Source organism: Petromyzon marinus, chromosome 21 (assembly GCF_048934315.1).
Source record: "Petromyzon marinus isolate PM22_M1 ecotype Great Lakes invasive population chromosome 21, UKy_Petmar_22M1.pri1.0, whole genome shotgun sequence".
NCBI classification, from domain to species: domain Eukaryota; kingdom Metazoa; phylum Chordata; class Hyperoartia; order Petromyzontiformes; family Petromyzontidae; genus Petromyzon; species Petromyzon marinus.
This window is the reverse complement of record NC_133687.1, coordinates 3292741-3309699: the sequence shown is the minus strand read 5'-3', so window position 1 is coordinate 3309699 and position 16959 is coordinate 3292741. Positions and strand designations below refer to the sequence as shown.

General features: G+C 53.0%; 1 protein-coding gene across 1 annotated transcript in view; it reads left to right on the top strand.

Annotated features, from left to right (window-relative positions):
- Positions 1-12722, top strand: part of LOC116944478 (putative RNA-binding protein 19) — a 53058-nt gene extending 40336 nt beyond the window's left edge. Inside the window, exons 24-25 of the mRNA XM_032958104.2 lie at positions 3213-3333; positions 10413-12722. Of these exons, the coding sequence (XP_032813995.2) occupies positions 3213-3333; positions 10413-10510 (219 nt within the window). The 3' untranslated portion in view covers positions 10511-12722. The remainder of the gene's footprint in view (positions 1-3212; positions 3334-10412) is intronic.
- Positions 12723-16959: the final 4237 nt, after the last annotated feature.

Here is a 16959-nt window from a genome sequence, read left to right as displayed (position 1 = left end):
TCAATAGCTGTACCGGGGGAATCTCCATATGGTACAGATATAATGGGAGGCTGATCGATGCCCGGGTGCGGTCAAGGGATGGCTCCCTATTGCTCAACCACGTTATGTATGCCGATGATTTGGTAATAGCTGCTCATTCAGAGGAGGAGTTGGAGACGCTGCTGCTGAAACTGGAGCGTGCCACTAAGAGATGGGGCCTTACCATCAGCCTCACCAAAACTAAGCACCTGCCTGGGTATTTTGTACCATCGGACACTCCACCCCCACAACTCCCAATCGGTAACGGGGCAGTTGTGGAGAGTGGAGAGTTTCCCATACCTGGGCAGTGTGCTTATGGCCGGTTCCAGTTTAACAGCAGAGGTCTCACTCCGAATCAGTCGAGCGGCAATATTTTTTCATTGGTTGCGTAACGCTGTGTGGAAGCTACCTGGTCTGTTGCTCCGCACTAAGCTTCAGGTCTTCTCGGCCACGGTCATTCCCTCCCTTCTCTACGCTTGCGAAACGTGGACCCCCCTAATGGAACATCTTCGCCGGTTAGAAACATTTAGGCTAGCCTGCCTACGATCCATCCTGGGTTTAACTAGGCTGGATTGTGTGAGGAGCTCACAAATCCTTGAAATATCTGGGCAAGGTCCCATCGGGAGCTCCTCCGGCAGGCAAGGCTGCGTTGGCTGGGTCATGTAGCCCGCATTCTCAGCCACCGCATGCCGAAACAGCTTTTGTTCGGCCGGATCGAGGGGGCTAAATGGGCGCGGCATGGGCTAGAGAAGAAATGGAGTGACGTGGTACAAGAGGACGTGGAGCTGAGTGGACTTGCCGATGACTGGTACCAGCGGTGTCAAGATCGGCCTCTGTGGAGGAGGCTCGTGAAGGATGCTACTGGGCAGTTGGAGGCAGTCGCCCTCCAACAACAACGGAGGGCGGAGGAGCAACGCTCACAACGAGCGGAGCGCCGGGTGGCTAAAGCACAGCAGGTTGGCACAGTAGGGGGCACAGGTGGTGCATCAGCCAGTCATCTCAGTCAGTCGACCCGTGGCACCTGGGTCTGCCCCGTGACCTCCTGCCAGCGGGCGTTCGACACTTCACGTGGCCTCAAGGTGCACATGGCCTGGCACAAGCGTCGTGGTGACGTCACCGCCACTTGGTGGCGAATGGCGGTTGTTGTTGCCTGTATGTGCGTGTCTACGTGTGTGTGTCTGTGTGTGTGTGTCTGTGTGTGTGTCCGTGGGGAGCGATAGCGTAACGGTTAGCGCGCTGCACTGCGAACCCGGCGACCCAAGTTCGATTCCCGCTCGCGAGCAACACCAAGTGACGATTACCTGAAGCGTTCCTGGGCCTCACGTTGGGCGACTCGGCCTCAAACGAGTACCCGGTGCTGTGTGTAAACATCGCCACTGGAGAGACAAAAGCGGCCTGGTGTGGTGCTGGCCACCCACCCCTTCGTGTACCGTTCCTGTCTCAATAGGTGCTCGCGAACAGCACTTGCCCCAACAGTCTGTAGTGGCTTTGTGTTTTTCTGGAAGCTGCCTTGCTCTGTCACTCCACCAGAAGCTCCGAGACTTTTCGGCCACAGTCATTGCCCTCCCTTCTCTCCGCTTGCGAGAGATGTTGGAGCGCTCTAATGGAGTAACATCAGGCTGGCCTGCCTACGATCCATCCTGGGTTTAACCAGGCTGGATTGTGCAAGGAGCTCACAAATCCTTGAAAGTCCTGGACACATTCCCACCGGTGAGCTCCTCCGGCAGGCAAGGCTGCGTTGGCTGGGTCATGTAGCCCGCATGCCCGGTCAACACATGTCCAAAACAGCTTCTGTTTGACCGGATCGAGGGGGCTAAACGGGCGCGGCACCGGCTGGAGAAGAGATGGAGTGTTGTGGTATGGGTGGATGTGGAGCTGAGTGGACTTGCCGATGACTGGTACCAGCGGTGTCAAGATCCGCCTCTGTGGAAGAGGCTCGTGAAGGATGCTACTGGGCAGTTGGAGGCTGTTGCCTTCCAATAACATTTTGATTGTGATGTTGATGATATTGATGCAGATGGTCATGTTACGTCTAATGTCAATGCTGATATTGTTGATGATGCCACTTGTGTGTAGAGAGTGATGGACTCTCTGTGATGTTGATGATGATGGTGATGTTGTTGACGGTGGTGATGATGATGTTGATGGCGGTGATGATGATGTCGATGGCGGTGATGATGATGTTGATGGCGGTGATGATGATGTCGATGGCGGTGATGATGATGTCGATGGCGGTGATGGTGATGTCGATGGTGGTGATGATGATGTTGATGGTGGTGATGATGATGTTGATGGTGGTGATGATGATGTCCATGGTGGTGATGTCGATGGTGGTGATGATGATGTTGATGGTGGTGATGATGATGTTGATGGTGGTGATGATGATGTCCATGGTGGTGATGGTGATGATGATGATGTTGATGGTGATGATGATGATGATGTTGATGGTGGTGATGATGATGTTGATGGCGGTGATGGTGATGTCGATGGCGGTGATGATGATGTCGATGGTGGTGATGATGATGTCGATGGTGGTGATGATGATGTCGATGGTGGTGATGATGATGTCGATGGTGGTGATGATGATGTTGATGGTGGTGATGATGATGTTGTCGATGGTGGTGATGATGATGTTGTCGATGGTGGTGATGATGATGTTGTCGATGGTGGTGATGATGTTGTCGATGGTGATGATGTTGTCGATGGTGGTGATGATGATGTCGATGGTGGTGATGATGATGTTGTCGATGGTGATGATGATGTTGTCGGTGGTGATGATGATGTTGTCGATGGTGGTGATGATGATGTTGTCGATGGTGGTGATGTTGTTGATGGTGGTGATGATGTTGTCGATGGTGATGATGATGTTGATGGTGATGATGATGTTGTCGATGGTGGTGATGGTGATGTCGATGGTTGGTGATGATGATGTCGATGGTGATGATGTCGATGGTGGGGATGATGTTGTCGATGGTGGTGATGATGATGTTGATGGTGATGATGATGTTGATGGTGGTGATGATGTTGTCGATGGTGGTGATGATGATGTCGATGGTTGGTGATGATGATGTCGATGGTGATGATGTCGATGGTGGGGATGATGATGTTGTCGATGGTGGTGATGATGATGTTGATGGTGATGTTGATGTCGATGGTGGTGATGTTGTCGATGGTGGTGATGTCGTGCTGCGTAGAGGGCGATGGCGTCTCTGTGCAGCAGTACCCATCTGTACGGACGCCGCCTCGTCCTGGAGTTTGCCTCCGAGGGGACAGAGCACGACCTCGACACCGCCCGCCGGAAGTCGACACTGCTAGGTCAGGGGTCACGCGTGGGTCATGGGGTCACGTGTGGGTCATGGGGCCCGTGCGCAGGTCATGGGGTCACGTGCATTTTCCAGGGTCAGCGGCGTTGTTGTGTGTGTCACTGTCAGTGTCACTGTCAGTGTCACTGTCAGTGTCACTGTCAGTGTCACTGTCACTGTGTTTCACTTGGTGTGTCACTCGGTGTCCGTCACTGTCACTGTGCGTCAGCTTCTGTGTCACTGGGTGTGCCACGGCCCGTGTCTGTCATTGCGTCGCGGCCTGTACCACTCCTCGCGTGTGACCAAGTGTCTCACCGTCACCGTGTCACTGTGTGTGTGTGGGTGTGTCACTGTGTGTGTGTGTGTCACTGTGTGTGTCTGTGTGTGTCACTGTGTGTGTGTGTGGGTGTGTAAGTGTGTGTGTGTGTCACTGTGTGTGTGTGTCACTGTGTGTGTGTGGGTGTGTCACTGTGTGTGTGCGTGTGTGTCACTGTGTGTGTGTGTGTCACTGTGTGTGTGTGTGTCAGTGTGTGTGTGTGTCACTGTGTGTGTGTCACTGTGTGTGAGTGTCACTGTGTGTGTGTGTGTCACTGTGTGTGAGTGTCACTGTGTGTGTGTGTGTCACTGTGTGTGTCTGTGTGTGTCACTGTGTGTGTGTGGGTGTGTCACTGTGTGTGTGTCACTGTGTGTGTCACTGTGTGTGTGTGTCACTGTGTGTGTCTGTGTGTGTCATTGTGTGTGTGTGTCACTGTGTGTGTGTGTCACTGTGTGTGTGTCACTGTGTGTGTGTGTGTCACTGTGTGTGTGTGTCACTGTGTGTGTGTGTGTCACTGTGTGTCTGTGTGTGTCACTGTGTGTGTGTCACTGTGTGTGTGTGTGTGTCACTGTGTGTGTGTGTGTGTGTCACTGTGTGTGTGTGTCACTGTGTGTGTGTGTGTGTGTCACTGTGTGTGTGTGTGTGTGTCACTGTGTGTGTGTCACTGTGTGTGTGTCACTGTGTGTGTGTGTGTGTCACTGTGTGTGTGTCACTGTGTGTGTGTGTGTGTGTCACTGTGTGTGTGTCACTGTGTGTGTGTGTGTCACTGTGTGTGTGTCACTGTGTGTGTGTGTCACTGTGTGTGTGTCACTGTGTGTGTCTGTGTGTGTCACTGTGTGTGTGTGGGTGTGTCACTGTGTGTGTGTGTGTGTCACTGTGTGTGTGTGTGTCACTGTGTGTGTGTGTGTGTGTCACTGTGTGTGTCTGTGTGTGTCATTGTGTGTGTGTGTGTGTCACTGTGTGTGTGTGTCACTGTGTGTGTGTGTCACTGTGTGTGTGTGTGTCACTGTGTGTGTGTGTCACTGTGTGTGTGTGGGTGTGTCACTGTGTGTGTTTGTGTCACTGTGTGTGTGTGTGTCACTGTGTGTGTGTGTGTCACTGTGTGTGTGTGTCACTGTGTGTGTGTGTGTGTCACTGTGTGTGTGTGTGTCACTGTGTGTGTGTGTCACTGTGTGTGTGTGTGTCACTGTGTGTGTGTGTGTCACTGTATGTGTGTCACTGTGTGTGTGTGTGTGTCACTGTGTGTGTGTGTGTGTCACTGTGTGTGTGTGGGTATGTCACTGTGTGTGTGTGTGTGTGTCACTGTGTGTGTGTGTGTCACTGTGTGTGTCACTGTGTGTGTGTGTGTCACTGTGTGTGTGTGTGTCACTGTGTGTGTGTGTCACTGTGTGTGTGTGTGTCACTGTGTGTGTGTGTGTGTGTCACTGTGTGTGTGTGTGTGTCACTGTGTGTGTGTCACTGTGTGTGTGTGTGTGTCACTGTGTGTGTGTCACTGTGTCTGTGTGTGTCACTGTGTGTGTGTGTCACTGTGTGTGTCACTGTGTGTGTGTCACTGTGTGTGTGTGTGTGTGTCACTGTGTGTGTGTGTCACTGTGTGTGTGTGGGTGTGTCACTGTGTGTCTGTGTGTGTGTCACTGTGTGTGTGTCACTGTGTCTGTGTGTGTCACTGTGTGTGTGTGTCACTGTGTGTGTCACTGTGTGTGTGTCACTGTGTGTGTGTGTGTGTGTCACTGTGTGTGTGTGTGTCACTGTGTGTGTGTGGGTGTGTCACTGTGTGTCTGTGTGTGTGTCACTGTGTGTGTGTCACTGTGTCTGTGTGTGTCACTGTGTGTGTGTGTCACTGTGTGTGTCACTGTGTGTGTGTCACTGTGTGTGTGTGTGTGTGTCACTGTGTGTGTGTCACTGTGTGTGTGTGTGTCACTGTGTGTGTGTGTCACTGTGTGTGTCACTGTGTGTGTCTGTGTGTGTGTCACTGTGTGTGTGTGGGTGTGTCACTGTGTGTGTGTCACTGTGTGTGTGTGTCACTGTGTGTGTGTGTCACTGTGTGTGTGTGTGTGTCACTGTGTGTGTGTGTCACTGTGTGTGTGTGTCACTGTGTGTGTGTGTGTCACTGTGTGTGTGTGTGTCACTGTGTGTGTGTGTGTGTCACTGTGTGTGTGTCACTGTGTGTGTCACTGTGTGTGTGTGTGTCTGTGTGTGTGTGTGTCACTGTGTGTGTGTGTGTCACTGTGTGTGTGTGTGTCACTGTGTGTGTGTGTGTGTGTCACTGTGTGTGTGTGTGTCACTGTGTGTGTGTGGGTGTGTCACTGTGTGTGTGTGGGTGTGTCACTGTGTGTGTGTGTGTCACTGTGTGTGTGTGTCACTGTGTGTGTCTGTGTGTGTGTCACTGTGTGTGTGTGGGTGTGTCACTGTGTGTGTGTCACTGTGTGTGTGTGTCACTGTGTGTGTGTGTCACTGTGTGTGTGTGTGTCACTGTGTGTGTGTCACTGTGTGTGTGTGTCACTGTGTGTGTGTGTGTCACTGTGTGTGTGTGTGTCACTGTGTGTGTGTGTGTCACTGTGTGTGTGTCACTGTGTGTGTGTCACTGTGTGTGTGTCACTGTGTGTGTGTGTCACTGTGTGTGTGTGTCACTGTGTGTGTGTGTCACTGTGTGTGTCACTGTGTGTGTGTGCGTGTGTCACTGTGTGTGTCACTGTGTGTGTCACTGTGTGTGTCACTGTGTGTGTCACTGTGTGTGTGTCACTGTGTGTGTCACTGTGTGTGTGTGTGTCTGTGTGTGTGTGTGTCACTGTGTGTGTGTGTGTCACTGTGTGTGTGTGTGTCACTGTGTGTGTGTGGGTGTGTCACTGTGTGTGTGTGGGTGTGTCACTGTGTGTGTGTGTGTGTCACTGTGTGTGTGTGTGTCACTGTGTGTGTCACTGTGTGTGGGTGTGTCACTGTGTGTGTCACTGTGTGTGTCACTGTGTGTGTGTGTGTGTCACTGTGTGTGTGTGTGTGTCACTGTGTGTGTGTCACTGTGTGTGTGTGTCACTGTGTGTGTGTGTGTCACTGTGTGTGTGTGTGTCACTGTGTGTGTGTGTCACTGTGTGTGTGTGTGTCACTGTGTGTGTGTGTGGGTGTGTCACTGTGTGTGTCACTGTGTGTGTGTGTGTGTGTCACTGTGTGTGTGTGTCACTGTGTGTGTGTCACTGTGTGTGTGTGTGTCACTGTATGTGTGTCACTGTGTGTGTGTGTGTGTCACTGTGTGTGTGTGTGTGTCACTGTGTGTGTGTGGGTATGTCACTGTGTGTGTGTGTGTGTGTCACTGTGTGTGTGTGTGTGTGTCACTGTGTGTGTGTGTGTGTCACTGTGTGTGTGTCACTGTGTGTGTGTGTGTGTCACTGTGTGTGTGTCACTGTGTCTGTGTGTGTCACTGTGTGTGTGTGTCACTGTGTGTGTCACTGTGTGTGTGTCACTGTGTGTGTGTGTGTGTGTCACTGTGTGTGTGTGTCACTGTGTGTGTGTGGGTGTGTCACTGTGTGTCTGTGTGTGTGTCACTGTGTGTGTGTCACTGTGTCTGTGTGTGTCACTGTGTGTGTGTGTCACTGTGTGTGTCACTGTGTGTGTGTCACTGTGTGTGTGTGTGTGTCACTGTGTGTGTGTGTGTCACTGTGTGTGTGTGGGTGTGTCACTGTGTGTCTGTGTGTGTGTCACTGTGTGTGTGTCACTGTGTCTGTGTGTGTCACTGTGTGTGTGTGTCACTGTGTGTGTCACTGTGTGTGTGTCACTGTGTGTGTGTGTGTGTGTCACTGTGTGTGTGTCACTGTGTGTGTGTGTGTCACTGTGTGTGTGTGTCACTGTGTGTGTCACTGTGTGTGTCTGTGTGTGTGTCACTGTGTGTGTGTGGGTGTGTCACTGTGTGTGTGTCACTGTGTGTGTGTGTCACTGTGTGTGTGTGTCACTGTGTGTGTGTGTGTGTCACTGTGTGTGTGTGTCACTGTGTGTGTGTGTCACTGTGTGTGTGTGTGTCACTGTGTGTGTGTGTGTCACTGTGTGTGTGTGTGTGTCACTGTGTGTGTGTCACTGTGTGTGTCACTGTGTGTGTGTGTGTCTGTGTGTGTGTGTGTCACTGTGTGTGTGTGTGTCACTGTGTGTGTGTGTGTCACTGTGTGTGTGTGTGTGTGTCACTGTGTGTGTGTGTGTCACTGTGTGTGTGTGGGTGTGTCACTGTGTGTGTGTGGGTGTGTCACTGTGTGTGTGTGTGTCACTGTGTGTGTGTGTCACTGTGTGTGTCTGTGTGTGTGTCACTGTGTGTGTGTGGGTGTGTCACTGTGTGTGTGTCACTGTGTGTGTGTGTCACTGTGTGTGTGTGTCACTGTGTGTGTGTGTGTCACTGTGTGTGTGTCACTGTGTGTGTGTGTCACTGTGTGTGTGTGTGTCACTGTGTGTGTGTGTGTCACTGTGTGTGTGTGTGTCACTGTGTGTGTGTCACTGTGTGTGTGTCACTGTGTGTGTGTCACTGTGTGTGTGTGTCACTGTGTGTGTGTGTCACTGTGTGTGTGTGTCACTGTGTGTGTCACTGTGTGTGTGTGCGTGTGTCACTGTGTGTGTCACTGTGTGTGTCACTGTGTGTGTCACTGTGTGTGTCACTGTGTGTGTGTCACTGTGTGTGTCACTGTGTGTGTGTGTGTCTGTGTGTGTGTGTGTCACTGTGTGTGTGTGTGTCACTGTGTGTGTGTGTGTCACTGTGTGTGTGTGGGTGTGTCACTGTGTGTGTGTGGGTGTGTCACTGTGTGTGTGTGTGTGTCACTGTGTGTGTGTGTGTCACTGTGTGTGTCACTGTGTGTGGGTGTGTCACTGTGTGTGTCACTGTGTGTGTCACTGTGTGTGTGTGTGTGTCACTGTGTGTGTGTGTGTGTCACTGTGTGTGTGTCACTGTGTGTGTGTGTCACTGTGTGTGTGTGTGTCACTGTGTGTGTGTGTGTCACTGTGTGTGTGTGTCACTGTGTGTGTGTGTGTCACTGTGTGTGTGTGTGGGTGTGTCACTGTGTGTGTCACTGTGTGTGTGTGTGTGTGTCACTGTGTGTGTGTGTCACTGTGTGTGTGTCACTGTGTGTGTGTGTGTGTCACTGTGTGTGTGTGTGTCACTGTGTGTGTGTGTGTGTGTCACTGTGTGTGTGTGTGTCACTGTGTGTGTGTGTGTCACTGTGTGTGTGTGTGTCACTGTGTGTGTGTGTGTCACTGTGTGTGTGTGTGTCACTGTGTGTGTGTGTGTCTGTGTGTGTGTCACTGTGTGTGTGTGTGTCACTGTGTGTGTGCGTGTGTCACTGTGTGTGTCTGTGTGTGTGTCACTGTGTGTGTGTGTGTGTGTCACTGTGTGTGTGTCACTGTGTGTGTGTCACTGTGTGTGTGTGTGTCACTGTGTGTGTGTGTGTCACTGTGTGTGTGTGTCACTGTGTGTGTGTGTCACTGTGTGTGTGTGTCACTGTGTGTGTGTGTGTCACTGTGTGTGTGTGTGTCACTGTATGTGTGTCACTGTGTGTGTGTGTGTGTTACTGTGTGTGTGTGTGTCACTGTGTGTGTGTCACTGTGTGTGTGTGTGTGTCACTGTGTGTGTGTCACTGTGTGTGTGTGTCACTGTGTGTGTGTGTCACTGTGTGTGTGTGTGTGTGTCACTGTGTGTGTGTGTGTCACTGTGTGTGTGTGTGTCACTGTGTGTGTGTGTGTCACTGTGTGTGTGTGTCACTGTGTGTGTGTGTGTCACTGTGTGTGTGTCACTGTGTGTGTGTCACTGTGTGTGTGTGTGTCACTGTGTGTGTGTGTGTGTCACTGTGTGTGTGTCACTGTGTGTGGGTGTGTCACTGTGTGTGGGTGTGTCACTGTGTGTGTGTGTCACTGTGTGTGGGTGTGTCACTGTGTGTGGGTGTGTCACTGTGTGTGTGTGTCTGTGTGTGTGTCACTGTGTGTTACTGTGTGTGTGTCACTGTGTGTGTCTGTGTGTGTGTCACTGTGTGTGTCTGTGTGTGTGTCACTGTGTGTGTGTGTGTCACTGTGTGTGTCACTGTGTGTCACTGTGTGTGTGTGTGTGTGTCACTGTGTGTGTGTGTGTCACTGTGTGTGTGTCACTGTGTGTGTGTCACTGTGTGTGTGTGTGTCACTGTGTGTGTGTGTGTCACTGTGTGTGTGTGTGTCACTGTGTGTGTGTGTCACTGTGTGTGTGTGTGTCACTGTGTGTGTGTCACTGTGTGTGTGTCACTGTGTGTGTGTGTGTCACTGTGTGTGTGTGTGTGTCACTGTGTGTGTGTGTGTGTCTGTGTGTGTGTCACTGTGTGTGTGTGTGTGTCACTGTGTGTGTGTGTGTTACTGTGTGTGTCACTGTGTGTGTGTGTGTCACTGTGTGTGTGTGTGTCACTGTGTGTGTGTGTGTGTGTCACTGTGTGTGTGTGTCACTGTGTGTGTGTGTCTGTGTGTGTGTCACTGTGTGTGTGTGTGTGTCACTGTGTGTGTGTGTGTTACTGTGTGTGTCACTGTGTGTGTGTGTGTCACTGTGTGTGTGTGTGTCACTGTGTGTGTGTGTGTGTGTCACTGTGTGTGTGTGTCACTGTGTGTGTGTGTCTGTGTGTGTGTCACTGTGTGTGTGTGTGTGTTACTGTGTGTGTGTCACTGTGTGTGTCACTGTGTGTGTGTCACTGTGTGTGTGTGTGTGTGTCACTGTGTGTGTGTCACTGTGTGTGTGTGTCACTGTGTGTGTGTGTGTGTCACTGTGTGTGTGTGTGTCTGTGTGTGTGTCACTGCAGGATCTTCTGCGCCAAAGAAGCGCCGCTCGGAGTTGCTCGATGACATCATGAGGATGGTGGAGGGAGGGGAGGGGGCGGAGGGGGAGGAGGACACGTGACAGTCTCCCCCCCCCCCACCCCGTGCACGTGCACCACCCCCCCACCCCCCCACAGATTTTAAACCTCTCTTAGTAATGTAAACACGGGGTGAATTCGTGCATCAGTGTGTGTGTGTCTGAGTGTGCGTGGGGAGCGATAGTGTAGCGGTTAGCGCGCTGCGCTATGATCCTGGCGACCAGGGTTCGATTCCCGCTCACGGCCAACACCAGTGACGATTATCTGAACCGGTCCCGGGCCTCCCCTAGGTCGACTCAGCCTCAAATGAGTACCTGGTGCGGTGTGTAAACATTGCCACTAGGGAGACAAAGGCGGTCGGGCGTGGTGTTGGCCACCCACCCCCTCGTGTACCGTTCCGGCCTTCATAGGTGCTCGCTAACAGCACTTGCCCCTACAGTCTGTTAAGGCTATATGGGGGATCTTTGTCTTGTGTAACTAAGTGTGCGTGTAGGGGAGCGGTGGTGTAGCGGTTAGCGCTACGAACCTGCTGACCCGGGTTCGATTCCCGCCCGCGGCCAACAACATTGACGATGATCTGAACCGGTCCCGACCTTCCCTAGGTCGACTCGGCCTCAATTGAGTACCTTGTGCAGTGTGTAAGCATCGTCACTGGGGAGACAAAGGTGGTTGGGCGTGGTGATGGCCACTCACCCCCTGGTGTTCCGTTCCGGCCTTTATAAGTGCTCGCTAACATTACTTGCCCCTGCAGTCTGTTAAAGGCTATATGGGGGATCTTGATTTGAAGCTTTTGGAATAAAATAAAATATCACAACACAAGCCGTGGTCTGCTGCTGAGGCAGACTGTTTTATAAAGGTTTAAAATGGGTGTAGCCCAAGGGTCATGAAGAAGTGGCCGGGGCTAGTGACGTTAATGTGAGATTTTAAGTGAGATTTTACGTGAGATTGTAAGAGTCTTGTCTAAATTACCACGTTCAAATCGGAGCAATCTGATTCTCTCCGAGATTAGCGATAGGCTCGCTTTGAACAAGATCCGTTTAGCGTTAGGAGAAGTGACCCTTGGGCTACACCCATTTCAAACCTTTTTTAAACCATACTCTTTGGTTCTATTCGGTAAAGTCACGTAAAGGTATAAAACAACAACAACAAAATTCACGACGTTTCGGCCACAACACAAGTGGCCTTCATCAGGTGAAGGGACCAGACTGTCTCGAGGACAGCGCTGGAGTGAACACAGCCAAGCTCAGACCGCGACCTTTTAGCTTGTGCGAGAGGAATTAAGGTGCCTTGACAAAGGAATTAGCATAAAAATTAGCATTCAATTGGCGGACTTAGCATGATGAACGGTGTAGAGGGGTTGAACATGTGCAGACCGGCGAGGGGGGGAGGGGGAGTTTACATTTTGGTGGTGTGAAAAGGGAATTTAAGCAGCTGTGAAAGTTTGGGATGCCACTACTTGAAAAAATATACTGTACCATTGAAAATTAGTTTAATGTTCGGTTTGATTCAGAACATCTTTCCAATGGTTGCTTAATTTGAAACCATCTTCTCCGTTGAAATTGTGGCTGTGTTTGTAGATCTGAATTGCCTCGTGAACACATCTCTGATAAAAAAAAAAACGTGGGTTTGCAAAGAACCTTGGTATCGGAGAAAATTATATCGTGATCACCCACAGCGTTGTAACAGTGATCAGCTACGGCAGAAGAATTCGTTCTGCCGTGTTTCAAATCTGATTTGTGCTCGCGAATTCGGTCAGAGACATGTCGCTTCGTCTCCCCGATATAGCAATCACCGCAGGTACAACTCAACTTGTGAAAATGAGTTTAATGTTTGGCTCGATTTAGAACATCTTTCCAATGGTTGCTTAATTTGAAACCCATCTTCTCGGTTGAAATTGTGTCTTGTGTTTGTAGATCTGAATTGCCTCGTGAACAAGTCTGCCTCGGCAGCAGGCCACGACTTTCCCACCTGATGATGGACTCTTGCGTTGGAGCCCGAAACGTCGTGATTTATTTTATTTTATACCTACGTGGCGACTTTCCCGAAAGAACCAAAGGCTGTATGGGGGATCTTTGCCTTTGTGTGTGTGTGTTTATGTTGCCTCTGGCTGCTGTCAGGCCCTGGTCTCGGAGCAAACCCTCGGCCTGGGGTTCGCCTCAAACGGACTCATCAAAAACCCCTGTCCCCCTTATGCAGTCGCATGCATCCCCTTTCATCCTTTGTATCCCCTTATATATAAACAGGAACATAAACAAACCCACGTTGTTGTCTGTGCGTACGGTCCAGCCTAAAGTGAGCTTCTGGTGCGGTGTTTAAAGACATCACCGCCGGGGAGACAAAGGCGGTCGGGCGTGGTGCTGGCCACCCACCACCTCGCGTGCCGTGCCGGCCTTGAGAGGTGCTCGCTTAACAGCACTTACCCCCTACAGTCTGTTTAGGCTACACGGGGGGGATGTTTTTGTTAGGTCGACTCGGCCTTGAACGAGTCCGTACGTGTGTTGAACTTCTTTCGCACCGTACGTAGCCAACCGTGCTAATCGGAGGTGCCTCGTGTGGTGTGTGCAGCGCCCAGGGGAGGCAGAGGCGGCCAGGCGTGGTGCTGGCCACATCAGTGGGGGCCTCGCCTCGTGAGGTGCCGTGCCGGCCCTCGTGGGTGCTGCTGCTGCTGCGGGACTTTGGGAATTAGAATCGGAATATTTATACCGGAGGAATCCGACGAGCTAAAAAGCTCTTTTTGCACGCTTGTCCTAGCAGCCAGCATGGGCTACACGGGGGAGGGGGGTTTTTGTTGCTGTAACGATGTCGGGAGCGGTGGCGCAGCTGTTGGTGCACTTGCCCGAGTTTCATGAGAAGTTCGGCATAAAACTGCCACTCCCAGCACCACCACCGCTGCCCACCGCCACCTCCGCTACCCACCGCCACAACCATCACCGCCCCCCGCACTGCCACCACTGCCACCACCACCATCAGCCGCCGCCACCATGTGACCTGGCCTGCCCCGTAGGGAGCGGCTGTGAGTCCGCTGTGGTCCTTCACCCCCACGAAGGCCGTCAGCAGCAGCGCGCACAACGCCCGGCCTGGATTTCGGCTTGAATCGCCAAAGAGCCGTCGCGCGTGGATGTGCTGCTGCGTTGTGGCGGTGAGTGGCAGCGCCGCGGTTAGCGCTACGCTGCCGGCTCAACCGGTTCTGAGCCTCCCCTGGGTCGGCTCGGCCTCAAATGAAACATTGCCATTGGGGGAGACAAAGGCGGCCGGGCGTGGTGTGCTGGCCACCCACCGCCTCGTGTGCCGTTCCGGCCTTCATAGCTGCTCGCTGGCAGCACTTGCCCCGACAGTTTGCTAAGCTTATGTTAGGGTCGCCGGCCCCCGGGATCTCTCCTGCCTGCGACCCTGTCCGCGAAGTACCGACGCTCCCAGACTCTCCACTAGTGTGGGAGCTGCAGCCGCCGCACTCCTCCCCGGGCGGGGAAAGGTCGTCGTGCTCCTGTTCCCCCCCCCCTGTGCTGTTCCCCCCCGAGTCCGGGTTTCCGGCCGGTGAGGCATCACACTCGACCGCCCTGGGGCCCGCTAGCGCTTCGCCGGCACCCAAACGCGACGCTCCCCGCCCGCGCAGTCCCACGCACCAATCACACGCGGGTAACCGGGGGGTTAAAGGTCGGAGGGTAAGCGACGTCGTTCGTGCTAACTCCGACGCTTGGGGGGATTGGATTAAACGGGTTTAAAGGGCTATGCGATGGGCATGCGTGCGAGACGGGTATCCGCTCGCAACGTGGGAGTCCGCAGCCGACGGTTTGTAGCGCACACAATCCACGCGGCGCCGCTCCACACACGCGGCGACCACCGAGAACAGCAAGCGCACCCATGCTTCCACTCTCTTTCCACACCCTCGCAAAAACCACCACACCAGTCTGTTATGTAACGACCACCGCGACAGCAAGCGCACCCACGCTTCCGCTTTCTTTCCACACCCTCGCAAAAACCACACCAGTCCGTTATGTAACCGCCGACGATTTATTCCACCGCGTCGGCGAGCCCTTATTTAACCGAGTCAGTCGGGATCAGCGGGGCAGGACCAATCTATCGCTCGATAGTCGGCACTACACTCTACCTGTCCTCCCCTTTACCCTCTCCGGTTTTGCTCTTAAGCTAAGTCCCAACTCCCTTTCTCTCTCTCTTACTCACGGTTCGTCGTCACTGCCGGCTGGTCCTCGCGGCGCGTCGATACGTCCCACGGACGTTCGCGCGGCTGGACTCGGGAGTTGACGGGCCTGGGGTTGACTCGAGTAGCCAGAGAAGTTTTTCCCTTCGCCCTGACCCGCTTTATTCTTTCTACATCAAAGGGGCTACCTGGTGCCGACTCGCGGGCCAATCAGCTTGCTGGGATCACCCGCCAATCGGTAGGCCCATCTGTATCCCAGCATCCCCCGGGCCGTTGCTTTCAGCGACGTCCGCATCTAAATTTACCCGCTCAGCGGCCCTCCAGCCCGAGGACGACCCTGCTTTCCCGCCGCTCGTGGCTCCGCCCTCCTCCCTACCTGCCCTGCCGACCCGTGTGCGTGAGGTGCGTACTAACCGCGGTGGCGGGGCAGCCCCGCCGTGAACATGTCACTTCCACTCAAGTCACGGCGCCACGGTGTGTGTTAGCGTCGGGGGAGACCGTCCAATTCCCTGGCCGCAGGAAACCATGAAGATTATCCCTTTACGAGGGCTTCTGGGTGAAAGCCTGTCGGCCAGGGTGTCTCCCCACGCGCTCTAATGGTGGGGGGAGTGCGTGCGTGTGTGTTCCGGTGGGGGGGGGGGTGGGGAGGTGGTGGGGTGGAGCAACGTCGGCCTCGCCGCTCGGGGCGGCGAGATCGCAGGTGGGCCGCCCGCCGATCGACTCCGTGGCGGCGGCATCACACTTACACGGTGGGGGATCTTTGTTCTTTGGTATCGGAGGGATGTGATCGCAGCTCCGCGTGTCGTCTCGACGGGGCCGGGTTCAACTTCCCCCCGCGCCCCTCCCCCCGCTCCCACCGGACGGCTTCACCTCCACGCTTCCCCCACGCCCTTCAGCGTCGAAGCGGCGTTTTGTTAATCGTCCGCGACGCCGTGGACCGGGTTCGCCCATTCCGGGTCTCATCAGCAGTGGCGGGGGTGGGGGGTGGGGTGGCCACGCTTGCTCGAGTCCCTGCCGAGGAACTGCCCGGTGTGCCCCTGTGGTGGTCGTGTGGATTTTATTTCTCTCCGGGATCCTCCGGTTTCCCCCCCTCCCCTCTCCCTTCCACGTTTAGAATTAACATCAACGTGTAGAGCACTTTGCTGCTGCTGCTGTTTTTCGTTGATGATGATGATGATTTCGGCCGCTTCGTTGAGCGATCTCTTTGCGTCTTTGCGATAGCCATGGCCGCGTCTCAAAAGAAGCCTTTTGGCGTCATGTGGTCGAGCACCAATTGGGTCGAGGCTCAAAAAGAAAGCCGTCCCTTGGTGTGGACCAATCGGTTTCAAGGACAATGCCACATATATTACCATAGTGTGATTTTTGTTTGCATTTTGACTGCAGGTATTGTGGTTAATACAGTAACATGAATCCTTGTTAAAAGGGTTCCAGTTTTGCTGCCAGAAAAAAGGGGAAAAACCCTGTTATTACATTTTGGTACTGGCAAAGGAGGTCTAATGATGTAGATGCTCACCCCGAGCCCTCATTACTTTGATAGTGGCATTGTCTTTGAGCTGTGTGACGCCTTCTGGCGTCATCTGGTCGAGCACCAATTGGGTCGAGGCTCAAAAGAAAGCCGTCCCTTGGTGTGGACCAATCAGTTTCAAGGACAATGCATCATATATTATCATAGTATGTTTTTTTGTTTGCATTTTGACTGCAGGTATTGTGGTTAATGCAGTAAACATGAATCTCGATTTGAAGCTTTCGTGACTGCAAGGATTCATCTTCTTTGGTTCTTTCGGTAAAGTCACCACGTAGAATGAGAATAAAATAATAAATTGATAAAATAAAATAACACAATAAAATTCTCACGACGTTTCGGCCACAACACAAGCGGCCTTCATCAGGTGAAGGGACGAAACTGTGTGCGTGACTTTACCGCAAGAACCAAAGAAGATAAACTTGAATCCTTGTTAAAAAAAAGGTTTCAGTTTTGTTGCCAGAAAAAAATGGGAAAAACCCGATTATTACATTTTGGTACTGGCAAAGGAGATGGAATGATGAAGAGCGACTTGGCTCGGGTGGGTGGGCCTCGGGCCCGGTAAACAAAATTGTAGTTTTTATTACCCCGCTTGTTTCGTGGGCAAGGGCCCGCGAGATACGGGCGCGCCTGGTTTCGACACGGGGCCTGGGTTCGACACGGGGCCTGGGTTCGACACGGGGCCTGGGTTCGACACGGGGCCTGGGTTCGACACGGGGCCTGGGTTCGACACGGGGCCTGGGTTCGACACGGGGCCTGGGTTCGACACGGGGCCTGGGTTCGACACGGGGCCTGGGTTCGACACGGGGCCT